Source organism: Nicotiana sylvestris, chromosome 4, assembly GCF_000393655.2.
Source record: "Nicotiana sylvestris chromosome 4, ASM39365v2, whole genome shotgun sequence".
Lineage (NCBI taxonomy): Eukaryota > Viridiplantae > Streptophyta > Magnoliopsida > Solanales > Solanaceae > Nicotiana > Nicotiana sylvestris.
In genome coordinates, this window is record NC_091060.1 from 180343218 (window position 1) to 180370999 (window position 27782).

At 35.7% G+C, this 27782-nt stretch overlaps 4 protein-coding genes across 5 annotated transcripts; all 4 read left to right on the plus strand.

Annotated features, from left to right (window-relative positions):
• Positions 1-3372: 3372 nt before the first annotated feature.
• Positions 3373-8539, plus strand: LOC104217974 (protein S-acyltransferase 21). The gene is made up of 10 exons (XM_009768336.2): positions 3373-3729; positions 4709-4822; positions 4925-5045; positions 5453-5655; positions 5806-5874; positions 6219-6290; positions 6404-6532; positions 6896-6976; positions 7072-7278; positions 7568-8539. The coding sequence occupies exons 1-10, from the start codon at positions 3685-3687 to the stop codon at positions 8477-8479; spliced, it is 1953 nt and encodes a 650-aa protein (XP_009766638.1). The 5' UTR covers positions 3373-3684; the 3' UTR covers positions 8480-8539.
• Positions 8540-10249: 1710 nt separating this feature from the next.
• Positions 10250-13377, plus strand: LOC104217972 (peptidyl-prolyl cis-trans isomerase FKBP18, chloroplastic). The gene is made up of 6 exons (XM_009768335.2): positions 10250-10563; positions 11473-11543; positions 11630-11716; positions 11825-11974; positions 12140-12199; positions 12989-13377. The coding sequence occupies exons 1-6, from the start codon at positions 10320-10322 to the stop codon at positions 13052-13054; spliced, it is 678 nt and encodes a 225-aa protein (XP_009766637.1). The 5' UTR covers positions 10250-10319; the 3' UTR covers positions 13055-13377.
• A 2763-nt stretch (positions 13378-16140) lies between these two features.
• On the plus strand, positions 16141-22540 carry LOC104217971 (dolichyl-diphosphooligosaccharide--protein glycosyltransferase subunit 1A). Its single transcript, XM_009768334.2, has 10 exons — positions 16141-16427; positions 17122-17166; positions 17333-17967; positions 18045-18192; positions 18268-18444; positions 19631-19699; positions 19791-19880; positions 21455-21613; positions 21690-21914; positions 22077-22540. Exons 1-10 carry the CDS (start codon positions 16317-16319, stop codon positions 22266-22268), a joined length of 1851 nt encoding a protein of 616 aa, XP_009766636.1. The 5' UTR covers positions 16141-16316; the 3' UTR covers positions 22269-22540.
• Positions 22541-23197: 657 nt separating this feature from the next.
• Positions 23198-27344, plus strand: LOC104217970 (outer envelope pore protein 21B, chloroplastic). Of its 2 annotated transcripts, XM_070172434.1 has the most exons (6): positions 23203-23466; positions 23715-23789; positions 24862-25017; positions 26016-26114; positions 26545-26644; positions 27207-27344. In XM_070172434.1, the coding sequence occupies exons 1-5, from the start codon at positions 23374-23376 to the stop codon at positions 26626-26628; spliced, it is 507 nt and encodes a 168-aa protein (XP_070028535.1). In that variant the 5' UTR covers positions 23203-23373; the 3' UTR covers positions 26629-26644; positions 27207-27344. The 2 variants fall into 2 exon arrangements, with proteins under 2 accessions (XP_009766635.1, XP_070028535.1); XM_009768333.2 differs by lacking the exon at positions 27207-27344 and having other exon boundaries at positions 23198-23466; positions 26545-26923.
• The last annotated feature ends 438 nt before the right edge of the window (positions 27345-27782 follow it).

The following is a 27782-nucleotide window of genomic DNA, read 5'->3' on the forward strand; positions in this document are numbered from 1 at the left end:
TGGGGGAATGAAATAGTCTGTCACTCCTGAGCTTCTTCTTGCATGGTTTGAGATGTCTTCAATAGAGTAGGAACACTTATCGCACGTGTGAACACGTGATTTTTGCTTCACAGAAACTACTTCGAAAGAAATCAAAAAAATAAAATAAATATCCTTTAGGTACAATTTTAAGAATTTGTGTGGCATCTTTGGATAATTGTTTGTATTTTTGTCTGTGAATATTTATCTTCCCGTTTCGATTATCATTTAATTGAAAAAACTCCCCCCGCGCCCCTGCGGACGCGGGTAAAAAGGAGGTGTGACAGCACGTATGCCCTATCCTTCCGTTGGCTTTGCAGAGCATATTTTCTCCCTCGTATAGGATAGCTTGCTTGTGATGTCAAATCAGTATATGATTTTGTAATGGCTGCTCCAATGGTAGTTCCACGCATAGCCTTGTGTATCTTCCCTTTAGTGTGGAGGGCGTACACTCGTCTATTTTAAGTAATTTTTCAATATTGTTTCTAATTCTTGTTAGGATAATTCCATCGTAAAATTTTGTGGGAAGTTATGGTAGGCGTACCCATACTGCAGTGTTAGTGTTACTTTGTTGTGCTTTCTTAGCTACAAAATTTGGCACCCATTTTTGTATCCATTTATAAACCAAGGTCCATTTTGAAACACCTTGATCATGTTTTCTTCTTTTGCAAACTTGACAGTATAGTAGTCGTCTCCAAGGTCAATTAATAAAAAAAAAATATTTAGCTTCCACAAGTCTTGTATTTTTTGTTTGAGATAGTGGTGCATTAGGCGCTTCTCCATAAGCTTTATAATGACTGTATATCTCCAGGGATTGTAAATACGTTGTCTTTCATCCTCCGTTACAATTATTTGTCTCACATTTTGTGACAGTTTCCCTAGCTTAGTTGCTTCTGGCTCCGATAATTGAATCTCCATTAGAAACTGCAAGGTATTATTTGTACTTATTTATTAAAAAATTTAACATACGTATACACTATTTGAATCATACTAGAAACCCATAACACGTCCGCTACGTCTGTCTCTAAATACTGCATGGCTTAACTCAAAGTGTATGTGTCTCTAATAATTAAAAACTATGTGCGCAAATTTTCCTGAGAATGAACTTAAAACTAAAGATCTTGTGTATCTTCTTCATTTGCAGAACATATTTCAAATTAATGGCATTCTTCTTATTTGATCTATCTTTTATCAAATATCGAGTTTCTTGTGGCAATTGGTAATTGTCTTCTTTTTAGATGATTAAATCCCCAGCAATGTACTCAAATACTGATTTTTAATCAATTTGATTATATTGTATAAAATTATTAACACCGTAAATGAATAGTAATGTAAACAATTATAATGTTATTTACAGAAGAATAAAAACAAATTAATGTCATGAAGTAAGAGCCTGCCAGTTTGGTCGTTAAGAGTTGAGACAAATATCCAAGTCCATGTTGTAACAAACAAAGAATAAACTTTATTTTAATTGGAGGGACAGTTCACTTTTTCTAAGCAATGTCCACAGGTCAAAGCTGTTTATTATTTTTCATTTGATTATGTTACACTTACCTAAACATCCACATGATTTCAATTATCGTTTTCATTGATTCTATTCACTCATCATTTAACTAGTAATATATTATTTTTTACTTTTTCTTATCTTTAGGATTCTATTGGCTTTAATAATTTTCCTCTTTAGCTTCTTGGCTTTAATAATTATTATCTTTTGGATTTTCTTGGCTTTAATAATTTTTTCTTCTCATGGCGGCATAGCCACTTACTATATTTTTGCTCTCCTAAGAAATCATCAACAATATTTGACTTTCTTTACTAGAAGTTGAACTCTCGTCAAACAAGTAAAAATGGTTTCCTCTTCTTTTTTTTCATTTATTTTACTCTCTCTATATATATAACTATCGGTTTTATAGGGATTATGTGTTGGATTTAGTGATGTTACTCTAACAATCAAAGTTAAACGAAAAAGAATTCAATTTTATCATCTTACAACTAGTTTTGATGGTTGTTACACATTGTTTCATAATGTATCGTATCATATTATATTGTATATACAATGTTTGGATAGATTGTATCCAGTGGCGAAGCCACGTGGTGTCGTTGAAAAATTATACTATGTATATTAGTAAAATATTACGTTTTAGAAGTATATAACACATATTGAACACCCTTTATCGGAAATTTTTTCCGCTTCTATTAAATTTGAACACCCTACAAAAAATTTCTAGCTTCGCCACTGATTGTATCATTTGTTGTTATTTCATGATATCACGCACCAACAATATGAAAAATAAACTTGCAATATTATTTAAAAAGTTATAATACATGACAAATTTATTATATAAAAAGGTAGGATAAATGATAAAATAAAATTATTTAATAATAAATACGGGTGGGATGAGAGAAAAAAGTAAGATAACGACGCAACCACACCAAATCGGTTGTTACATAAAGTGGCACATATCGTCGTTACGTAACGACGGATTTAACGACACGATACAATAAAATTTAAGTAACAACCAAAACAAATATTGTATTTAAAGTAATAATACCATACAATACAATAGGTAATAACCATCCAAACAAGATGTTAGGTACTTCAATATTTCCCTAATTCTTTGAGCTTTCATTTTTATTTCTTTACATCAAAAAAGTTGACAAATTTCTTTAGTTTTCTTTTTCTAGTACTCTTGTGCCTTACATAAATTTACCCCTTAGTTCAGGAAAAGTTTATTGTTGCATACTAACAATGTTATGGTATTAGCAAAAAAAAAAACCAATGTTGAAGAGTATTATATTATAAACAAAATAGATTATTACACTTTAGTCCCTCATTTATCTATAACATCTGATCTTGGTCATTATGATATTTTGCTAATTGTATTTACATTAAAATCAATAAAAATATATGCTACTAAATAGAAAATTTTTATATTCAAAGTAGATTTTGAACTATATGATCATCGAAAGATGAAATTTAGACTAATATTCAGTATTATGCATTGCATCAACCTGGGAGCATTAGCCGGTACATATTCCTATGGCTATTCCAATTTTGTCTACCTAGTTTAATATGTATATTCTTTGATAAATAACAAATGGATAGACCTAAATTGTAAATTTCTATTATTGGAATATAAAATGTACCTAATTAAATATTAGGAGGATCAAAATCTAAAATTGTCAAGATTAATAGAAGAAAGGTAGGAAATAAAGAAGCCGGCAGTGTATCATAGTCAAAAAATTTAGATTGTTCTATAAACGAAAATAAAAATAAAAAAAACACTTTCTTCTTTGTTTTGTTACACTTTGCTGCATAATGTTTATAGTATTTTGTTATGCATTTCTATAACCAGTGTCTTTTTTCCTTATTTTCCTCACCCACTTGGCCACTTCTTCCATTTTTTTCATCTTCTTCAATTTCCTCAAACCCTAGAACTTAAAATCTATCTTAATGGGTCGTTTTATTTTCTAATATTATTATATGGGTCGATGCTAAATTTCAAAATTTTCATATCATAATCTTAGAATAAGTTCATAGCAGCAGTAAAGCAACAATTTTTATTTATTTTTAGTTTCAATACTAGTAATTTAGTTCACATTGTGGTACAATTTGCAGTGTTGGTCATTATTGTAGTTTATGGTTTGAGTTAACTCGGGTTTTCTATGGCTCGGCGACATGGGTGGCAACTACCGGCTCACTCGTTTCAGGTTCTTGCTTTTTACTCTTTCTTGTACTTTGGATCACTTGTAAAGTCATAATGTTGGTGTTATTAGATCTTTTTTGGGTGTTTAAAGTGGGAGTTTTGATTTGGTGGTAGAGTAGTTTGTTGGCATTTGCTGATTGTTTCTTTAGTCAACTGCACTTTTGACTCTCTTGCCATTTCCTTTTTGAGTGATGCCTCAGTTACTTTTTCTTTGTAGATTTGGAATTTACATAATTTTTTGTTTTGATTTACTAAGATATCTTCTACTGTCTAACAATCTAAAAAAAATGCGATCTTTCACTTTGGAGAAGGAATCTGACTTGACTTACATTTAATTTTAGTTTGTTTTATCTGAGTTTTTATGTTGGTTTGAGTCTGTTGTGTATTTGGAGCAAAGGCGTCAAGTTTTAGTTTGTGGTAGAAAATTTACTGACTGGCCTCTTTATTATTGGAGCTATTTTTTTTTTCTGACAAGTTTCAAAATTTATGGGGATTACCCTGCATTGTAACAAGGTTAGAACTTTTGTGACTGAGATAGGTTAGAACTTTTGTGACTGAGATCAACCTTTTGCAATAATGCATTTCTGCTTCATCAAGTTCCTTGTTAGACAAACTTTACAACTTAGTCTAAAGAGGTTTTAGCTCTGAATCACGTTCGCTGGATTGGCTAATACAACTGTCCATATGTATCCTTTTAGGTTGGTCCCCCTGATATCCTTTCGTGCCGTCCATCTGACAAACTAAAGTAGTTTATCGGGGGGGGGGGGATTGTGTTGATCAGCACTCATTTCTTTCTTCTGTACTCATTTCCTATTCCCCAACTCTCTGAATCGCAAGTTTCACTTTCAAGTTCTTATGGAAGGTGCAGTCTTGCTGATGATTAGTGACATCATATTTTATCAGCCTTTATGTTTAACTAATATTATCTATTGTTGTTGTGCAAATTGAAGCTTGTTTACTGATTATTCCATGTTGCTGTGCAGGTTGTGGCTATAACAGTTTTCTTCCTGCTATCTGTTGCCTTCTATGCATTTTTTGCTCCATTTCTAGGAAAAGACATCTTTGAGTACATAGCAATTGGTGTTTATTCCTTCTTGGTGAGTACAACAGGGTTGAAATTTCTTGCTACTTTTGTTGCAAACGCTCTATTCCTCTTTCAATTTCTTGTTACTTTTTGTCATCTTGACTTTTGCTTTCAGGCTCTGTGTGTGTTCACACTCTATGTCAGATGCACAGCAATTGATCCTGCTGATCCTGGGATTCTCATTGAAGCTGAGAAGTCAACAGCCTATCAGTCACACAATGAAATAGAGTTTCCTGGTTAGTTTTTGGTTGCAATATGATCCTCTTATTCAGCGTCGTTTGATAAAGTTAAGTCTTCAACAGAACTAGAACACCCTGAAGATACTCTGAATTATTCTTTTGGTTGGTAATTGAAGAATGTCTATTAGATATGAGTTGAAGATAACTAGTAAACCCTGACATTTGACCCTGTAGATATTTGAGAATACAATAAGAAATATCAAGTTTTACTATTACTCATAAACTTAAAAAAGATTAGAGTTTTACAATAGATAAAAAAGGAAAAAAAACTATCAAGTGTTATGTATGAGACTTTGTTGCTGCATCCTGTTGGGATGGAGCGGCTGAAAGATGGATCATTGGTATCTGTTTTGTAATTTAGCCATGATTTATCTTCTGTTGACATCTTGAACTGCTTGCGTTAGGTGATATATCTGCTGCTGGGGGTCCCAACAAGGAAGGTTTTCGAGATGGAGGAACGTCTGCAAGGGATGCTTCAGGTTGCTGTGGAAAACTTGGAGGGGTCCTCTGTTGTTGTTTTGTCATTGAAGACTGTCGGAAGGATGATCAATTGCTGCAGCAGAGTGGAGATGAAGAAGCTTTGTTTTGCACATTGTGTAATGCTGAGGTATACCACTTCTCATCGGCTTCTTTCTCTCTCTCTCTCTCTAACCTACCCTGCATCTATAGTATATTTTCTCCTGCAATTACATCCAAATGTTTAGATTTTCATTGGATATAGTGAAGAGACATGAATAAGGTATTTTTTCTTATGTAGGTTCGAAAGTTTAGCAAACACTGTAGAAGTTGTGACAAATGTGTTGATGGATTTGATCATCACTGCCGTGTGAGTTGAATATGATTTGTCTTCTCCTTTAATTTTCCGTTGCTCGAAACACATTGTGTTTCACTTTGACGTGACATAATGATTTGAATTGGAGGAATATGCTGAATCTGATTTCCATCTGAGGAGATCAAGACAAGGGTATATTTGATTTTTTTAATTACACACACACACACACACACACACACATATATATATATATATATATATATATATATATATATATATATATATATATCATCCCATGCTGTTAATTGTGTTCGCTTAATTCATATACCCCTCTTGCAGTAATGTAGATTTTCTGTTATTATCATCACATTGTCATTTTGGATGTCTACTTTTTACAGTGGTTGAATAACTGTGTGGGAAGGAAAAACTATATCACGTTTGTGTGCCTGATGGCTTCCAGCCTTGTCTGGGTAAGTCACACTGAGATTCTATCATTTTTAAATGGTCTTTTAAGTTTGACAAGGCATAATCATTTCTTCATCCTTCCCCTTTTCTTTATTAAGTATGTTCTGTTGCATGTCAGCTTGTCTTTGAATGCGGAGTGGGCATTGCAGTCCTAGTTAGATGCTTTGTCGACAAGAAAGCTACAGAAAATCAGATAACAGAAAGGCTCGGAGAAGGATTCTCTAGACCTCCTTTTGCTATCGTAGTGGTATGTAAGCTAGCTTGTTGCTAGCAAAAAAACTTTTCTGATTGTTGTGTCAGTATCTGGACGCTCTGTGTGTACTGCATTTTCTAATTTGTCTTTATTAGACCTTAATTTATTGGTGGGAGCTGTATGTATCCCAATCCTTTTGAAGGAAAGATATCATACATTTATGTAAGATAGCTTAACATTTATGTAGCAAGGCCCTTGAAGCAGGTCGTAAATTTTAAAGTGTGCAAATCATTGTGCCAGAATCACCATATATATGGCATATAGTGCTGTTCGGAACTTGTTCCAATAGTAGCAGCTTTATAACATATTTTGTGCCCTTTCTTGTTCGCTTTGGGTTTAATCTTTTTTCTGTTTCAGGCCCTATGTACTGCTGTATCTTTCCTTGCAACCGTGCCTTTAGGTGAATTGCTCTTTTTCCACCTTATTCTCATTCGTAAGGTATGTCTGTTCATATCCTCATTCCTTCTCGGTCTTTCATTTCTATATGTGCATGTTTTATATATTAAAGATATTCTGGTTCTGTTGTACTGCAGGGCATTACAACATACGAGTATGTTGTTGCGATGAGATCTCAAAGCGAGCCGCCTGGACCCTCTGTAGACGGAGGTGATCAGCAGAGTTTGCCATCATCACCGACCAGCTCTGCGGTGACTGCCATCAGTGGGAGAAGTTCTGTTGGGATGAGCTTGCAACATAAAGGTGCTTGGTGTACTCCTCCAAGAATCTTCATGGACCATCAGGTTATACTTCTTTCGTGCTTCTAGTTTTGTACAAGTGACCAACAGCCGTCCAGCTTAAAAAAGACACCCATGGTTTACGTTAACTTTAAACTCCAAACATGTCATCCGTTTCTGCTTCTTCAACAGTTTTAGTTCAGTTAGTTGTCCCTTTTCTGGTGCTTGGTTTTGCTTTTCAGCTAAAAATAAGTTTGTCATATGGAGATTACTAAGTTCATGCTTTGTACTTGAGGAAAGCAGTCGGATTATAGAACTATGATGCTAATATCATTCCTTTAAACACCCCGTGCAGGATGAAATTATTCCTCATCTTGAGCCTGGGAGATTGCCATCTACTATTGATCCTGACGCAGTAGATAAGGACAAAAAGCTATCCCATCGTCCAGTCCGAATTAGTGCATGGAAGCTTGCAAAACTAGATTCTAATGAAGCAATCAAGGCTGGTGCCAAGGCTAGAGCTTCGTCATCTGTTCTACGTCCAGTTGGCGCCAAGCATCATCCTTACGATGCTGATCATTTTTCCAGTGGCATGAGTGGTAGAAGCAGTCCGGCAAGTACTAATCACGGATTTTATGACAGTAATAATGCTAGAGCTGGGACATCTAGGTTGTCTCCTTCCAAGAGCTCGTATCCGCCCAGCCGTGCCAGCAGGGAAGATATTGAAACATGTGGTCACAGCATGAGTAACTTAAGCAGTCCTCTTGCCACTAACCTAACCCCTTCTCCATTAGCGCTGCAGCATCACGTTTCCAATAGAGACCACTTCAATCCAATATATCAGTCATCTGCAGATCAGTCTCCTTGGTCAGCAAAGGCATGCCACGAGAACGAAACTCCTACCCCCGACAATTTATCAGGAGTAGCCACAAGGAAGAACAACACGGGCACTACAGAGAATACAAAGTCATCAGTATTTTGGGATCAAGAAGCCGGGCGATTTGTTACTGCTAATACCAGGGGTGCCGGTTCTACTTCCCAAGTATCTGGAACAGAGCTTACATACACAGGTCAATCTATATTTTTCGGAGGACCTTTACTGAACGAGAACGTGAACAGAGGGGGAAGAAGTGGTGGTACACTATCTTCTGCTGGTCCTCAGCGAAGTTACTATCAGGGTAGAACACAAAGGGGTGGTCAGCTTCCTGTATTTGTTCCCAGTGATCCCCAGCAAAATCAATTTTCTTCACGATTACCTCGAGACTAGAATTGGATTACTTGTTTATTTTGTGATAATAAAGTTAGGTGTCCATTTTCAGCTTCTCAATTTTTCCCTCGTAGCATCTTCAGTTAGATTCTCCATATATCTCTCTCTGTCTGTTTCGTTCACGACACTCCCAACTCGGAGAGAAAATAGAAATGGTGTTAATTCGATAGGGTAATTTACGATAAGATTAAAAAAAAAAATGAAATTAGAGAAAGAAAATTTGACTTGGAAGTAATAATTGCAAGAATTAACATGGAAAAGAGTCTGTTCCAAAATGTGCATTTAGTTTAGTACACTAAGGTTCGTTTGGTCGAGAAATAAGTTATCCCATGATTAATTATTCCAAGATTAGTTATTCCACCTTCCCATAGGAATAAAAAATATACTATAATCTCGGGATAACTAACCATACCACGATTTTATCCCAAATAAATATGGGATAAGTTCATCTCAAATTTAATCTCGGGATTAATTATCGATTATCCCTCATACCAAACACGCACTAAGGAGAATATAAAAACACTTGTGCGCGCTCTCAACGTTTACACTAAACCATATCTATCAAACCTAAATATTAATATGAAAAATAAGTTAGTAGTACATTTTTTTTCTAGGCGAAATGACTTCCTGGCCACTTAAACTTGTAGGGCTTTTGAAAGACGATACACAAATTTTGGATTTTCCCATTTGAACACTCGAACTTGAAAAAATGTCTACTAATAAACACCTTTGACCATTGACTATGCTTAGGTGGCAATATTATAGCTGATGTGGCCAATTGCGTGTTAATCACCGGTATTAAGCGCGTGAATGTGATAAATAATTTATTAAAAAAAAAAGATAAATAATTAATTTTGAAAAATAGAAAAATTCATCGGATCAGATTTAGAAAAAAACCACTTCAATTCATCAGGTTTGACTATTCTTCAATTCTTAACCATTCAATCTTGCAATTCTAAGCCGTAGAGATTGTTCTCCACACCAAGAACTACCCCTCCACCAAAAATCAAGAGACTTCACTGTAGGAATCGCCACTTCTGATTGACCTGCAACTCTCGGCCGGGCTCTAGTTGGTCGGAAATGGCGTTCCAGTGGTCCAAATCGCCCAAGAGCAATGCCATTCGATTTTTGCTGCTGAGGAGGTCACACCAATTGGCCACTACAACGAATTAATTGTCACAACTTTAAATAAAGCCAATTCTGCGACAATACTGATAGGAAAATTTCTCCAGCAATCTACCTAGCTAGAAAAAAATAAGAAAAATTTGGAGAGAGAGAGAGAGAGGAGAGGGCGAAGAAGAACCTAGGAAGGGATTGCTGACATGGAAGTAGACGAATGAGTTGCAGGTGCGGGGAAGGGGGATGATGGGAAGGAACGGGGAAGAGGAAGCTGGAAGGGTTTAAGTTTTTTCTTTCTTATTGTATTTATTTTTATTATTAAAATATAAATATAGATGACAATTTTTATTTAAAAATTACACATGTCACTAGTTAGGTGGGGTCTTACTTTTGGATTGGTCATTTGCTGACCGGATGGACACGTCTGTGTATGTGTAATACACTCGTATAGGCTTAAGGTTCAGATATGTTTATTAGTTAAGGGAATCATGAGTTCAAATGTTCAAATGAAAAAATTCAAAGTTTGTGTATCGACTTTCAAAAACCCTACAAATTTAACTGGTCGGGAAGCCATTTCTATTGGTTTATCAAAACAAAAAGACGAAAGAGGTGGCTTAGGATATTGTTACAATGGAAATGACTCTCTCGCCCTTAACTCCTTCAACGGCCTGTGTTTGGATAGAGCCAATCAGAATAGTTTACTTGTTGAAATCCTTTAGCCATGGCTGCAACACTGAGCATTCAAGGATCATGCCTTATCAAAAATTCTCATCACCATTCAAATTCCTCCAATGCCCAGACTGACCAGCAGCTAAAGCAGGTGTTTTTACATTTACCAATTTCTAGAAGATCTGTAATTCTTATCTCTGTGTTGCCCCTGAGCCTCAATTTGGTTCCTCAACCATCTTTGGCCAGAGAACGGCGCAATAAGAAGAACATCCCTATTGAAGATTATCAAACTAGCTGTTAGTCCCTCTTCTCAATTTTGCATTTCTTAAACATGACTTTGAGCTTATTTGAGTCTTAATCTCAGAGTTTATCTTTGCATTGTATGCAATTTACTAAGTTCTGTAACTGGTAATCTTAAAATTGCAACTATTACGAAAATCTTATATGTACACAGTACACTGTAGGTTCTGATAAAGGTGGAATTATACTGGGAAAAAGAGATTTAAGATGAAACTTGAAGTGGCTAATCATTTTGTGCTCTCTTCCTTTTTTGTACTGATGAGCTTCTAATTAGTGCTGGCTATATGATTTATTTACTTAACAATAAACACTTAATTTAACTCCACAACAGTTCAAGGTAGAATTTTTGAATTTTGACCACAAGTAGGAGTGGCAAACAGGCGGGGCGGGGCGGGTCGGATGGTTCCTATTCATATTTGACCCATTTTTTAAAAGTTCATTATCCAACCCATTTTTTAGTGGATAATATGGGTGGTTAATTGTTTTCTTTTAACCATTTTGCCACCCCTAACCACAAGTACTGCTTGATACTTTGGCAAACATGTAATTTGAGCCGAGGGTCTATGGAAACAGCCTCTCTACCTTCACAAGGTAGGCCTAAAGTTTGCATACACATTATCCTCCCCACAGCCACACTGTGAGATACTGGGTATATTGTTGTAATATTATTTCTGTACCTCATCCAATGCTTTGTTGCCATGTTAGTTTCCGAAACTCTCACCCCTTTTGACATTGCTGTTGAGTTTTGGACCAATCTTTTCAGGGACTAGCAAAATATATAAATCAAATCAAAATAATGTTGTAGTCAATATACGTAATAATCCAATTCTTAATAAAAGAGCCTGACAATATCATGGATATGAGTCCACGATTATTATCTTTATTAATGATTGCTTTTAAAGCAGCTGATGGATTGAAATACTATGATATTCTTGAAGGAAAAGGTCCTGTAGCTGAAAAGGGCTCCACTGTACAGGTTTGGTTGTCGTTCTTGTAATTTGCACACGCGTTGACTTTCAATTGAAATTGACCTATTTCTGGCTTCCCTCCCCACGTCCGCAGGTACATTTTGAATGTCTATATCGTAATATTACTGCAGTTTCAAGTCGAGAATCCAAATTGTTGGCTGGAAATCGTATAATTTCACAGGTATGTTGTGATGACTTATGACCAGGAATATCTTACTAATGGACTTGTATTGATGCCCTTGGTTTACACTCGTCACTGATACATGTGTTTTTCTACTCTTTGAAGTAGCCTTATGAGTTCCAGGTTGGAGCTCCTCCAGGGAAAGAGCGGAAACGTGATTTTGTGGACAATCCAAATGGTTTATTTTCTGCTCAAGCAGCTCCAAAACCTCCAAAAGCAATGTATACAATAACTGAAGGGATGAAAGTTGGAGGAAAGGTGTGATGATGTTTCATTTTTGCCTTAACACGTATTTTAATTCTAATTGTTTCTGTCTAGAAATTGTGCAAACTCTGATTTCTGAAAAAGAAAGTTAAACAAAGTTGTAACATAACTAACAGCTACCTCATTACTTGCGCTTGTCTTATGGTCTCTTTTGCACAGAGGACTGTGATCGTTCCTCCAGAAGCTGGGTATGGCTCAAGGGGGATGAATGAGATTCCGGTATGAACCACACCTCTTTTTTACTTCTTTGTTATGTTAGTTAGCAAAGCTATTATTGTGGTTCGATTCTATTCAGAGAAATCTCAGGCGACCAAGCTTGATAAGTTCACTGTATTTGTTAAATGCCATTCCGTTAGAAGTGAGTTTATCTTGACAGAGTAGCTTCTGCTCAAATGCCATCAGAATCCTGGTATTCATTCCAAGGCCTAACAACAAATTTTGCTTGCCTGTTCAGTGTAGAATCTACAACCAAAGTTCTTGACACGACCAGTTATACTCCCTCCGGTTCACAATAAGTGACCAATTTGCTTTTTCATTTTGGTTCAAAATAAGTGCCCAGTTATGTAATCAAGAAAGAATTCAATTTGTTTTTACAAAATAACCCCTATGTACATATCCCTAAAAAGTTTTCTTACTCCTCACATTAAATGTTTAATTAGGGGTAGTTTAGTCATAGTAGGTATTTTTGTATAGAATTGAATATTTCTTAATGGGCGTGCTAAAAGCAAATTGGTCACTTATTGTGAACCGGAGGGAGTAGTATATAGTTGTTAGAGATTACTTGTCTCTCTTGTGCCCTTATAGCCAAAGTCAGCGTAAACTTTTGTTCATTAATAGCTCCGCTCACCAAATAGGGGAAGAAAAATCTATTTACAGATTAGAAACACTTCCACTAGGAGTTCTTGGCTGAATATACACAATATTTTATTTGATTTTATTGGTGTTTATCGATTATCTTTAACTCTCTTGTTTCCGAAACTTAATGAACATTCAACTTACATGGTGCAGCCAGGTGCTACATTCGACCTGAATATTGAACTATTGGAAGTTAAATCACCAGAAGGGAAGCGATAGGTGCCTCGACTGTATAATATGTTTTGCCTTTCCTCTTCTTCATTATTGTAAAAGTTTTGCTTTTCTCATAAGAAATCTATAGCAGTTCCCGCTTACTCTTCATGTGACTTTGAACCCCGACCTATTGGTTGGAGGTGGAGACGCAGACGCCTCGCCAACTGTGCCAGTTCCTCTCGTCAACATTTTGTTAAGTTATACTTAGCAAGTGATTCTTTTAGCTTTTGAATGTAGAAGCTCAAATATTGTCCCATGATTCTTGCTTTTCTTCATGTTCAGTGTTCAATGTTTCATGTTTGTATGTAAAAGTAACTTGTTTCCCCTTTTATCGTGCTTCTTCATTTGTATATATATTTTACAACTTCCCCTGTTATTGTTAGTACAATATAGAGAGTAGGGATGGCAGTGGGGCGGGATGGGGCAGGGCGGGTGCGGGGCGAGTTTGGACTAAACCCGCAAAACTTTCAACCCGCCCCGCCCTACCCCGCATAAGTTTTATTTTTCTTTTTTCTTTCATTTTCTTATTTAACTAAGACAAATAAGTAAAATAATTTGTTATTCTGTAAAGTGGAGAGGTTATTAGTGCCCTTACTAATATGCTAATATAAATGAAGCGTGATTGCAAAATATATTTTGAGCCTCATATTCGTTGTTCTGCATTTACTAATATTCTGTAGTTGCTAAATATATACCAATACTAGTATAAAAGAAAAACAAATCAACGACTTAGTTAGGCTAAGAATTTATCAATTAAATTGTCACCATCTCGAGAAAAAATTGTCATACACTGAATTAGTGTAATTGGGTCTTATAGAAAATGAGTTGATAATCCCACAAAATAACACAAAAAATACAAACAAAGAAAACAGTTTATTAGAAATAGACAAACAAAATTGGGTGAAGCATTTTAATTTTTAATATATTAATAAGAGCAAAAAAGAGAGCAGATTGCTTTAATGGTTTCAACCCAAAAACCGCACCACTCCGTTTGAAATTTTTACAAAAAGGCAGTCAACCCGCCCCGCCCCGCACTCGCATAAAAACAAACCCACCCCGCCTCGCATCAAAGAAAACTCGCCCCGTCCCGCACCCGCCCCGTCCCATTGCCATCCCTATAGAGAGACCTTAGTCTAACTTGATCAAGAGAAATCATGGGCTGTCGGGAGAGTGGAAATAAGAATAAGGGATTTATTTATTTATTTATCTATTCTCTCAAAAGTAAGAAGTGGCAAATAATATTTCTTCTCTTTTCTATTATTTGTTGCTATACCAAGAAACTTAAGAGAAATACAAATGTTTTTCTTCCTCCGTTTTTTCTCCTTAAAAAGGTCAATTTTCATACGGAATATAAAATAAAAAAAGACAAAACCGCTACAGGCATAAGATTTTATTAAAATTAAAACAAACTGTACAATGTAGGAGGGACTTAAAGCCTTATTCCTTGAAAGATGAGAATTACAAGCATACGATTGTGATAAATAAATAAAATATCATAGGAGTTTAAAGTTAAAAAATAGAAGATATCTCTATATATTTACAAATTATCATTTATAAATCAATAAATTATTATGAAAATACTAGGTTGGATCACAATTTTTTCAAAAAAAATCATTTTTTATTTTCAAGGGAAATCTTTTAGGGGATTCTCTTTTTCCTTATTCTCATTTTTTGATAGAAAATTTTTCTTTCTTCAACTGGAGGAATTTTGGAGAAAAGTATAATTGTCTCTATGTGACCATGAAATTAGCCAATGATACTTGCATCATGATAATAATATTTTGTCAAGGAATTACCTTTTAATTGATTATACCCTAATTTAAAATTAATTGGAATTGATTATATGGATCATTTGCATCAAATAAAATTTATTCATAGACTAGGCTATATTTAACTTCTTATTTAGACGAGAAGAGAAATTTACAGCTGATTTTAAAAGTTACATGGATGATAGACATCTTTTATGTTTTCATTTTTTGTATTTGAAAGTGCAGATTTTTTTGGTACTTTTGCATTTATACCTGATTTTAGGGTCACAATCGAACTTATATCCACTTTGCAAATAAATTACAAGCCTACCCGCTTTACAAATAAAAATTATAAGCTTACCCACTGTACAATCAACTTCAAACTTATCAGGTTTGAAGTTAAAAAAATTTAATCTGAAGAGAAAAAGTTGCACTTTAGATGCATTTAAGATCAAATAAGTCTGAAGTACAACCAATGGTTTCATGCACTTAATGTCAATACATTTGAAGTGAAAAATTACACTTCAGATGCACTTAAGGCCAAAAAGACTATAGAGCAACAAACGTTTTCCTACACTTAAGGTCAATAAGTCTGAAATGAAAAATTACACTCAGATGCACTTAAGACCAAATAGGCCTGGACTGTAACCAATTGTTTCATGCACTTAAGGTCAATAAGTCTGAAGTGAAAAATTGCACTTCAGATTCATTTAAGGCCAAAAGATCTAAAGTGAAACAAACGTTTCCCTACACTTAAAGCCAATATGCCTGAAGTGAAAAACCACCATTCAGATGCACTTAAGGCCAAAAGGTCTGAAGTGCAAACGTTTTCATGCGCGTAAGGTCGAATATGCCTGAAGTACAAATTGCTCAGAAACAGAAATTTGTTCTTCGAATTATAACAATCCAATATACGATTTAATACCTAAATCTACTCCAAATGAGCTCAAATTTGAAACATAACTTCCAAATATCATCAATAACAAACTTCAATCATCAATTCGTCGAAACAACAATAAATCTAACGAGCCCATTTTGCAATTAAAAAAAAAAGAAGAATAAGAAATTTTAAGCAATAGTAAAAAAATAAAGAGCCATAACATCACGCCACTAAAAGAAGAAAGAGGAGAAAAAGGCCCTAAGTTGTTTACAAATCGGGTACAAGTTAAAAAAATAAAAAACGATTACATGTGGCCGACCAAGTAGAGCGCCGTGCAATTTTTACCGTATCTCGCATATATTTAATCCGAGGTGCTGCAAAATATTTTCTTTTTTCTTTTTGAAATTGCAGAATTTTAAAATTAAGCAAGGTGCTATATATTTTCCCTGCATTAAAAAAAAAAAGAAGAAAAATTAACCCTTAGGTCGGGGACTCTGTATAATTTCACATTGAAAGATCAGTCTCAGACTCTCAGTCAGTAGAGAGCTCAACTCCGGCGATGGTCTCCTTCTCCGACTGACACTTCTCCGATCTGATAGTGTTTGGGGCATCAGCCAAATTAGCATAAAAGGATCCGAAAATGACGACGACGACGACGTTTCGTCTCTATTTATTGTTTTCATTTTTCGTGTTATTCGCCCAATGGTCGCCTGTACTTTCCGATCTACTCATCTCCAAACTTGATCGAAAGGTACGTCTCTGATTGTTGTTCAATCTACTTTTCTTCCTTCATGTTAATGTTGAATTGTTGATCTATTACTGTGCTTTTGTTAAGGTTAATTAGGGTTTAGGAGTAAGATCCAGTTATCGGATTTAATTTTCTAGGAAAATTTTATAATTTGCTAACTAATTTTGTTTGCAAAGTAGTATTGGAATGAACTAGGCAATAAAAAGGCGAAATGGTTGCAGAGGATTCATATAGCTAACCTCAATGTTGTTTAGAATCAAGGCTTAGTAGTTGTTGTCCTTGCTATATACTTTTGCTTAAGTTACATTGGTATCAAGGGAGCTGAAAGATTCAAAAAAGAGTTTTTTTGGGGATTGGCAAACTTACTATCATTTGACCCCTGTTTCTTTTTGTTTGATTTTTATTTGTTCTCAAGCTCAGTGCAAAAATGTGGCATAGAATGTCCGGTTATATATGAGTAATGATAATCTTATACCCAGCTTTTTTGTGTAATTATCTTCTTAAAATGTAATGGTCAAATGCAGCTTGGAATGATATTATCTTTGATTGTCGAGGTCATCACTTGGTTTTACCTATCATTTCATATCTTGATGCCATTTTAAAGAGAAAACCTGAGCTTTAATTAAGCTCTTGGATCTGAACTAAAATTATTTATTCAATAATGCTCACTTCTGGCTTCATGTATCTTGAATTGCAGGTTGACCTGACTTCTCAAGTAGTACGCATAACTGCAACTTTGAAGGTTAGTGGTTATTGCTTGGGCCTTTTCAGGTTCTGGGATAAGTTTGTTAAAAATGTTAAATACTTCAAACCCTAATTAATAGATTTAAGGGTGTTATATATTTGGGAATTTTCAATATCTGATGGTCTATAGTGATGCTTGTCTTATTTCTTATTTGTTTGTTCAGCTAGAGAATCCTGGTAACGATCAAATTTCGGAGGTTTTGTTACCATTCCCTGATCACCAGGCAAAAGATTTAGCATTTTTAGTGGCAACAACCAGTGAAGGGAAAGGGAAAACTAAAACTTCTTCCAGTAGTCTACCTATTAAAGTTGTTAACCCTGAAGGCTTGCCTCCGTCATTGACTTGGTATTCTGTCACCCTACTGAAGGAGCTAGGCAAGGGGCAGAGCTTGACTTTGGAAGTCAGGACTGCATTTACGCATGCACTACGGCCATTTCCTGAGAAAATTACTCAAGCTGATATCCAGCTTCTTGTGTTCCAGGAGAGTGCCTACTACCTTTCTCCTTATGCAGTGAATGTCCAATCTCTCAGTGTTAAATTACCGGAGCCCAAAGTTGAATCATATACAAAGTTAGAGAACACCAAATTTTCAGGTTCAGAAATTAAATATGGACCTTATGAGAATCTTCCTCCTTTCTCATACTCACCAATAGCAGTACACTTTGTGAGCAATAAGCCCTTCGCAGTTGCCCAGGAGTTGGTGCGAGAGATAGAAATTTCTCATTGGGGAAATGTTCAGATCACAGAGCATTACAACCTTGTCAATGCTGGTGCAACAAGCATTGGGGAGTTCTCAAGGTACTATCATATTTCCTGATTAAGCTTAAGAATTATTGAGACCTGGAAGCCTTAATCTTCCACTTTTAACATCACAGGCTAGAGTACCAGGCCCGGCCACATCTCAGAGGTGCATCATCATTTAGACATCTTGTTGCCAAATTGCCTCCAAGAGCCCATTCCATTTACTACAGAGATGAAATTGGCAACATATCAACATCTAATATATGGGGTGACTCGTCAAAGGTTAGAACATGACATGCTTTCTGAAGATCTCATGTAGCTAGTTTCTAGCTTTAATACTATGCTCTCTGTTTGCAGACATTACTAGAAATTGAACCTAGGTATCCAATGTTTGGTGGCTGGAGAACTTCTTTTACCATCGGCTATGGGCTTCCCCTTAAGGACTATTTGTTCCGTGCAGAGGGAAAACGTTTCCTAAATATATCTTTCGGTTGCCCAATGGATGAGGTGGTAGTTGACAACCTCGTTGTGAAGGTAATTTTTATAAGATCTGAATAAAGGCTTTAGTTTCGTATCTTTCATGGTGTGATTCAGTGTTATCACAAGAATCTAAAACATGAATTCTTTAGAAGATTATGATATTTCTTGCAACGGGCTTATGCTATAGTGTGATTGTATGGGATTCTTTGAGTGGTGGAAAAGTATGTGTTAAGTTGTGTGAATCACCTCATCTCAGCTTAAGCCATGTAGAGGTGAAATTTTTAGTTTTTTTTTTTTAGGTTTGTGACATTCCCTTTACGAGCAAGTTTTTTCCCCTATGGCCAAGCAAATGGAAATATTTTTTGTTAATGGGTGGCATTGAGGCACGAACCCAGAATCTTTGCCTGGCTATGATGCTGTGCTGATTATAAGAACCACGTCATATAAGTTTAAGCTGCTGGAGAAACACCTTTACCTATTATTTTAGGTCGGCAACTGAATGCTTTTGGGACCAAAAATTTGAGAAAAAGGAGAAAGAAAATTTTGGGCAGGTGTGCACTTGTGCTTGATCATTTACTGGTTGGAAGGTTAATTTTCTAAATCTTTTGCTAGAGAGAACTGGTTTTCTGCTCTTGGTATGCTATAGTTTGTTTTATATGCCACCGAGAACATCTAAGGCTAAGAAGCATACATGCGGTGTTCTTATCTATTAGAAATAAAAAAAGAAGCATGCATGCAGTGTTTTGAGACACATGAAGTATGGGCTTATCGATTTGGCAAGGCTACCAATTCTAGTCTTTGTTATAATGAGCAACTAGCCTTTTTCAGAAGAAAAGATAGGAACCACAAAAGAAAAAAGAAGATCATGGCCAGTGAGTAAGCAGGGAGCACATCAGCCTAGTAGAACTGACAGGTCTCTTAATTGATTGCTTGACCAATAGTGTTCTACTACATTTATTTATTTATTTTGTAATTCCTTTGGTAGGGGGGAGGGGGTGAAAAATTTTCTATCTTTATTCTAGGATAACCACACTAAATAATTCATTTAGATTTCATTTTAAGCTGGAAGTAATCTGTAGAACTAGATACTTATAAAAAAGATCCACGAAGTTAGATATCTTAACTAACTGCTGACTGTTGGGTCATTGTGTATGTCGGGTGTCTGCTAATTGCATGTAAATGCCTTGATTTTCTTTTCTTGAAATTCAAGATAACTATGGTATTGGTTTGTGGAGAACAGGTTATTCTTCCAGAAGGTTCAAAAGATATTTCTGTCTCGGTTCCTTTTTCTGTCAAAGAGTCAAGAGAGGTATGACTAAATATTAGTTATCCCCTCTGAAGTTCCTTTTGTATCATAACCTTTATTCCTCTAACTTATACATTTTATGCTTTATTTGCAGACGAAATTTTCCCATTTGGATATGATTGGCAGACCAGTAGTTGCTTTGGAAAAAACCAATGCTGTGCCTGAGCATAACCAATATTTCCAGGTATACAAGTGCATCTACAATACTATTGAAAGAACTGTATGTGAGAAGCATCTCATACAGGCCAAGCAAAGCAAAGCCCATTTTGGGCATGAGTTAACTGGCGTAGAATAGTTCAGTTTGATCAACAACAACAACAAACCCAGTGAAATACCACAAGTGGAGTCTGGGGAGGGTAATATGTACGCAGACCTTACCTCTACCTTATGAATGTAGAGAGGTCTATCTGACCCTCGGCTCAAGAACACTGAAAAGGATGCAATAAATAAACAATAGCAAGAATAGTTCAGTTTGATCGAGCCTAATAAATAAGGATTGGGCTTGGTTCAATCTGAAAGGTAGGTTAAGTGATGGCAGTTGAGCTGAGCCTGAGCTCGATCATCCAAACAAGCCTTTTGTATTTAAGATTCAACTCTTTGGTTGAATGAGAGAGCAAAGAGCTTAGTACTAAAGAAGAATGACCCACCTTCCCCCCCCCCCCACACACAAAAAAAAAAAACAATAAAGGGAAAGAAGAAGTAGAAAAGACTAGAAAGAAAATTACAGTGTGATTTTACTGACAGTAAGATCCCCAGGGAAATCTCGACTGCTGGTCTATTGCAGAACAAAAAACTAATTACAATGGCTACAGAAATGGGTGTGATATCTCTATGAATGGAGTTATAGCATATCAGATGGCAGGCTTGTAATTATGTGTCATATCCAGTCAAAACAAGCCTTCCAAGATATGTTTGCTTTGTATATGGCTTTTTCACATGCTAACCAAGGCATATTTGTGTTGGATCAAGTTAATTAGTACAAATAATTTTCATTCTTCAGAAGAAAAAACAATGGAATATTGTAATAAGAACCACTTAAAGCTATGGTTTGGTGACAAACCCAAATTGTAAGACTCATATTGCAACTTATCTCATTAAATTCAGAGCATAAGCTAAGACCCTACTGCATCTTTTCCCTAATATCAACTATGATATGTAACCTATCAGTTTGATAGGCATATTGCTACTCACAATGATGTAACATGTTGGAGTATACCGGTATAAGTTAAACAAAATTTGTAAATTAGACTTACATCTTTCACTCTTATTTAAAAGGTTGGGCTAATTGTTTATTATGGGTTGTTTAAGATTCCTCTGCCATTTGGATCAATAAGAATAACCCAGTACTGCTTAGTTAAACCAATCATCATGACATCAAGATCTCTTCTTGGTTATTTTACCTTAATGATGGAAAGTTCAGGTCTCTGCTCAGGTTTTTTCATGGCTGAAAGAAGTCTTCAGAAATCAGATAAGAACAAGGATTGGCCAGCTCAATGTGCTTGGGATCTTGTTGTTGTCACCATAACTTCTTTCTTTTCCTTTTTTTTGTGTGGTGATTTTCATAAGGGATTGGAAACAATTATAAGTAATGCTTTTCTCACCATTCTGAGGTTTTAATGACATCCCTTGTATAGGTTTGTAGTTTACTTGCCATGCGGGAAAGTTTGTGTCCTGATCTGGCAAACATTTTTCCCCTCCTTCCTAGTATTTTCTTGGTACATTTTATGTAGGTACTGACAGATGAAGCTATGATAACAGGTCTATTACAGGTTCAGCAATCTGTCACTGCTCAGGGAACCAATGATGTTAATTTCTGGATTTTTCTTCTTATTCGTTGCATGTATCGTATATATGCATGCAGACTTGACAATCTCGAAGTCCTCTCCTTCTTATCTTGCAAAACTGCAGTGGGATGAGGTAAGCTAGTTAGTATAACTACTTTTCTTGTCAATAGTACAGGAAGTAACTTATAATTTTTCTTCGGTATTTTCAGGTACAGAGTGCTCTTCAGCAGATCCAGAGCATAATGAACCATTGTTTGGGTATTCACGATAAACTTGAAGCATCATTGCGAGATCTATCAAGGACCGGTGATGTGCAAGCATGCAAAGCTGCTCGTAAATCAGCTGATAATATGTTAAAGGAGCTTTCAAAGGATATGAAGCCTTTACTCTCATTTTTGCAGTCTTCTCCACTGGCTGTTTCGTCATATTCCAAGGTTCGTGTCTATCTATTCTGTTCTTGCCGATGGTTATTTCGTAATGGCTAAAGTGAGAATTATTATCACTGAGAACTTCAAGTTTATGTTATTTCATTGTGCAATGACAACTTTGTGGTGTTTAATTCGCTGGTACTAAAACTCTCCGGCTGTTTTATGAAGGTCGAGGAGCTGGTTGCAAAGGAGAAAGAGCTGCAAGAGAAGCTTATAGTGAAACACACCACAGTTACAGATAGTTATGAAAAGAAGTCTGGTGGGAGGGACATTGAGAACCGTATTGCACCAATCCAGCAAAAGATCACAGCCTTGAGACAGGAAGTTGATGATCTTCTGGAAGTAATTGATGAGATATAATTACAGTGCAAACAACTTTGATCCATTAAACCAATGTAATGGTTCTTGTAGTCAATATTGGGTCAAATTTTTGTTGCGAGGTGAACAGTGAGAACGAGAGTTCAATTTCAGAATTTAGTTGATTCAGCTACATGTTGAGCAATTGAATTACTTCGTAGTTGTAGCCTTGTAGGTTGTCACCCGTGGGCTGCCGAAGCTTCTTGGTTAGACAGTAAAATGAATTAGCTTAGATAACTGTTTTTCATATCTATGGAGCACTTCACTTCACTTTATGTTTTTCTAGTGTAATTCGGCTCACATTAGTATAACTTTAGTAGTAAGTTATTGAATTATTATGAAGTCCTAAACTTCTAGCGATGATAGCAGTTTACAAAATTTTAACAACCTTTTTGTTGTTTCTATAACAACAACAACGTAGCCGGTGTGATCGCATAAGTATGGTCTGGAGAGGATGGGGGTGTATGCAAGAAATTATGAAGGGTGGATTTATTTGCCTCTTTCAAAAAAATTGTAAAATAAATGTATTCTTTTGTCATGCTATTAACTTATGCCTAATCAAAATTTTGGGAGGCATGGGTACTATAGCTCAAGTTTCATTCATTCAATAAGATAAGAGAGGAGTCCGACTATACCTCTCTAAAAATGTCCCAGTTACAATGCTATGTCAATGTTAGGTGTATGCTTATTTTTGAAATTTTGAGTTTTACAAAAATTAAAAGACTTCTTTCTAATGATGTTTGATTAAAAAAATATTGAAATTTTTGTTCCACTTTATGTGAAACAAACGTCACTTAAGAAATTCCCAAAAAAAGTCAACAAAAATAACACTAAATTACATTTTGGTCTGTATAAATTGTATAAAAAGCAACATTGGTAAGGTAATGGTACTAGTAAGTGAAAAAGAAAAACAATTGAGGCAAAAAAGTAAAAAAATCCAAAGTAAGTCTATCACTGTTTAATAGAGGCTACACTACTGGACACTGGTTATCCATTTCTGCAGGTTGAAGCAAACTGTTATAAGCAAACATATATATCTAGGGTTTAACTTTAACCAGTTGGGGAGCGGGAATTCTCCTACAGAATCACACTACATTTGACAGGGAAAATGGAGACGTCACTTCGTTATGGCGTGGATTCCAAGAGTTTGGTGATTCATGCCAAGGAGAAATTTCCCCTCAACTCCCTCACCCACTTACAGGTATTAACCATTTACTATTGAGGTGTACTTTATTTATGGTATAATTCGCTAAAGGTAAACTGATTTTGCTGTATTTGTTTTACATATTTAGATATGAGTATTTCACGCTGAGGTAAAATTTAAGTGGAGTGAGCTTTGATGGGTCATTTTGAGCTGTTGGTTCTTTTTATAACCCTACTCTGTTTTATAAGTTTTTTGAGAAGATTCCTATTGTCCCTTTATCGCGTGGGTTTTCCGTTTATTTGCAGGGTCATGCAGAACTAGACACCAGAATTGGAGCTCCAACTTATCTGAGTGGAATGATAAGGCGATACTTTCCTGATGTATGTTCCAGTCCTTTCTACAACAATTTTGTTACTTTTATATGTAGGTACATTTTAAGCTATGAGCAATCCGAGAAGTCTAACTAAACATGTATTGAGTCTATAGAATGATCAAATTTTTATGACTAACTTATCACCAAAAAGCCAACTTGGCTGCCTCCAGGGCTCAAGCGGAAAAGGTTGAGGGATTTGTGCCTTAGGTCACACGTTCGAGCCCTGCACCATGTGAACTAAGCTTGATATTTAAGTGGAGGAGGTAGATGGAGGGACCCACGAGTTTCAAATGCTGCGGTTGGTCCTAAGGATTGGCCCGGCGCGGATTTCTCGTCAGTCGTCATTTAAAAAAGAAAACTAACTTCGCTCATGATCTTGCATAGAGGGTTCTCTAATCTCTAAGGCGATACTGTCCCTTACCTTCAACTTCGACCACAAACAAATAATTAGGGCCAACTGTTCAACATTCTATTCATTCTTGGCGTTCAGTTCACATAGGGTGACAACTGACAAGTCACCAGCTTTGATTTGATATCCGCTGTCTTACCAGATGGAGACCAGAGTAAGCATTTTGAATAGACCAGGGTTCATTTCATACACTAAAATGAAGCAGTTGCTTAATGACATCATCACACGTTTTTTTACCTCAAAAAATGGTGTAGAAACAGAACAATCATGTGTCGTTGTAGTGAATAGAGAAGCTTGGGCTCCAGCACAAGCCGAAATGGAGATGTCATTGAGGATCAATTCGATTAAACTAACCCCCATTCCCATCACCCCAAGAACAGGGGAAAAAGGAAAGAATAGAAGAATTCTCTCCATTTAGAATCGAGTGTTCTTGTTTGCTCTCTAAGAGATTCAACCTTCATAATATTTTCACCAACGTTTTTAATATTTTTAAAGCTATAACTAAATATATAAAGAAATGTTGTCAATAGAATAAATGAATCATCTTGTGATTTCACTTCAGAATGGTCAACTCTTGATAAGCGAAGTTTGACATTCAACTTGAAATAGCCTGTCTACATGAAAATTTTGTTACTGTAGCTAGGGGAATTGACATGCTTTGAACTTGTAGCAATATGCCAGCCTCGCTGTTGGAGTGCAGTATTATAGGCGTCAAAAGCTCTGGTATAATGTTCGTGGTAAGAAGGCATTTCCTGTGACTGCAGATGAACAGTCACTACACTTTCATATCAAGGGCAAGTATGATGTGGACGAGAAACTTGTGGAGGTTGGTAACCATTCAAAATCTTTGAGGTCTGCACATGAATGAAACCATTGGTGATTAAAATCTGATCATTTTGATTCTTTTTTTTGATAAAGTCATTTTACGCAATCATTGGCAGACTACAAATTTTATGCATGTATGTGAAATGAAGCTGGTTAGATGAGTAAACCCTTACTAAGTGTTGTCTGTTATAAAATTTTGCAAGAATTCGGTTATATCTACTCTAAGCTAACCCAAACAACGCATTAAAGGAGTTTTTTTTTTTTTTGCTAAATAATCAAAGATTTTATAAATGCTTGCACTAAGCCAGTGCGAGAAAAAAGGAGTTTGGTTTGTGTTAAATGTCAGAACTAGTAATCCCATTGGCATTTTGAGTATGTTCATATTAATTCACTCTTATGTACTTCAATCTGAGTGGATGTACTTAAGTTGGCTTGAAGAGGAAAATTCTGAAATTGTGACGGTTATCTACATCGAGGAGCAGAGGCGGATTCAGGATTTAAACTTTGTGGGTTCAATATCTAAGATTTTTGGCATTGAACCCATTATATTTTTAAAGTTATGGGTTCATATCTACTATTTTTTGCAAATTCAATGAATTTTTACTTATAAATTATACTCCGCGTCGAAAGTTATGGGTTCAATTGAACCCATCACTTTAACACTACATCCGCCACTGTCGAGGAGTTTTATGATTGTTCCTGAACTAAGCCATGTATCATCATATTAAGTTTATGGATGTTCTCTTTGTAATGATCTATCTTTGCCAGCATTGGAATATGGGCCCGAATATAAGAGCAGAAATAGATATAGAAGATCCATAAATCTAAACCCAACTAGCTTAGGATTGAGGCATAATTGATTGATATTCTGATTTTTTCGTGGAATTCGGCATGTTGGTTGATATTTTTATTTTATCTTGGCATTTGGCATGTTGCTTAAATCTTTGAAGTAACAGTCTCACTAAGACCTTCATACTTTGCCTATTTCTGAACTTCCAGAAAAAATCAAGAGTTGCTGCTGAATTTACTTGGAACATCATGAATGTGAAAAAAGACCAAGATGTTAGGCTCAAAGTTGGATATGAAGTCGTTGAAAAGGTAAATTATTTTCCTAATCCGCAAGTAGCATATTGTCCATCCATCCTGAGCTTCTCTAGCTCTCATTCATCAATGCATGGCATTTTCTTGTACCTTCACATCTCATAAATGAGTATAATAAGATAGTGCTTTATACTACTTATTAAAAGAAAAAAAGTTATAGTTCTGATACTAGAGAGTGCACTGTCTATGTTGCTTGCATAAATGTTCCTGCTGATGTTGTAGAGCTAATATAAAAAATACAAAACCCCATTGAAGTGAGTGGAACTTAATATTCATGTTTATTACCCAATAAACAACAAATTTAAGTTTCCTAAAATTTCCAAACATTCTCCCGCTGATAATTGCAGAAGCTTAACAAAGTAACGGCCTTCCTACTATGCTACCTGCTTTTTAAAGTTCTGTTTGATTCTCCTTTTTTTCTTTTCAGGTTCCTTACTTTCAGATCAGAGAAAACAACTGGACACTCCATGTCAACAATAGTGGGAAATGGAAAGTGAGATATGACTTATGATACTACTGATGGACAGGTAACTTGTTTCACTGAGAGGGTTATAATGCAAGAGAGTAGAAAATCATCACAATCCATCCTTTTGACATGCTATCATTGCAAAAATGCATTACCTTTTAGGATTTGCTTTTGAGTATTGTCTCAGATAGTTACCGAATTCAATTCAAAGTTGTCACTCATTAAAACTAGCTATATTTTGTGTAATAAATTTTGATTTCCCATGTACACTTACGAGACATTGGCTCGAATAGTGTGATGTTCAAGCTGATATGCATGAGTCAGGAGCTATGTTTCTGCACTTCAATTGTAGCTAAATTTTGTTGTTATTATTATTATTTTACATCAAATCTGTGTTTAGAGGTGCTTATTTTTAGAAGTACTTATTTGTTTAATCATTAAACATCATATTGTCTTCTGTAAAGTCAATTAATTTATTTGACAGTTGGGGTTAGTTACTTTATGCAGCACTTAAAGTCATGGCTTATGCGCCAAAACTAAATGATGCATGTTATTAGAGCTAAGTAAAGGGGATTAAACTTTCTTTGAGTGCAGTCACTTATCATGGTTTCTTACAATGATAGTGAGTGCAGGCGTGCTAGCTATTCTTTTCCTGAAGATTGAATGAAAATAATATGGACATGACTTGTCGACTTCTGACTCGAGCTAGAGGCGGATCCAGAATTTGAAGTTTATGGGTTCCTATTGTAATGTCAAATTAATATACAATAATAACTTGGTTCACAATTATATATTTATAGATATCTAATAGATTTTTTAATAAAAGTACAGGGTCTCCGCAAAAGTTCCCGGGAACCCAGTAACTATACTCTACATCCGCCGCTGACTCGAGCTTTGGTTTAGTGATAAGGACATGATATGTGGATTAGACATACATCACGAGTTTAAACCTTGTCGCGGACAAAGCTTAGTGTTTAAGTTGGGGAAAGGTAGACGGGTGGGGCCATACTTTCTTGTGTACTCTCTAGAGTCGGACTAGAAGCTTAGAGGAAATTTCATTGATACTAAAAAAATGTGGAAGAGACAGATTAATAAGATGAAGATTAGACCAAAGCAAAAGAGAAACGTGCTCCAATTGGGACTTATCCTTTTATTACAACAACAACAACCCAGTATAATCCCACTTAGTGGGGTTTGGG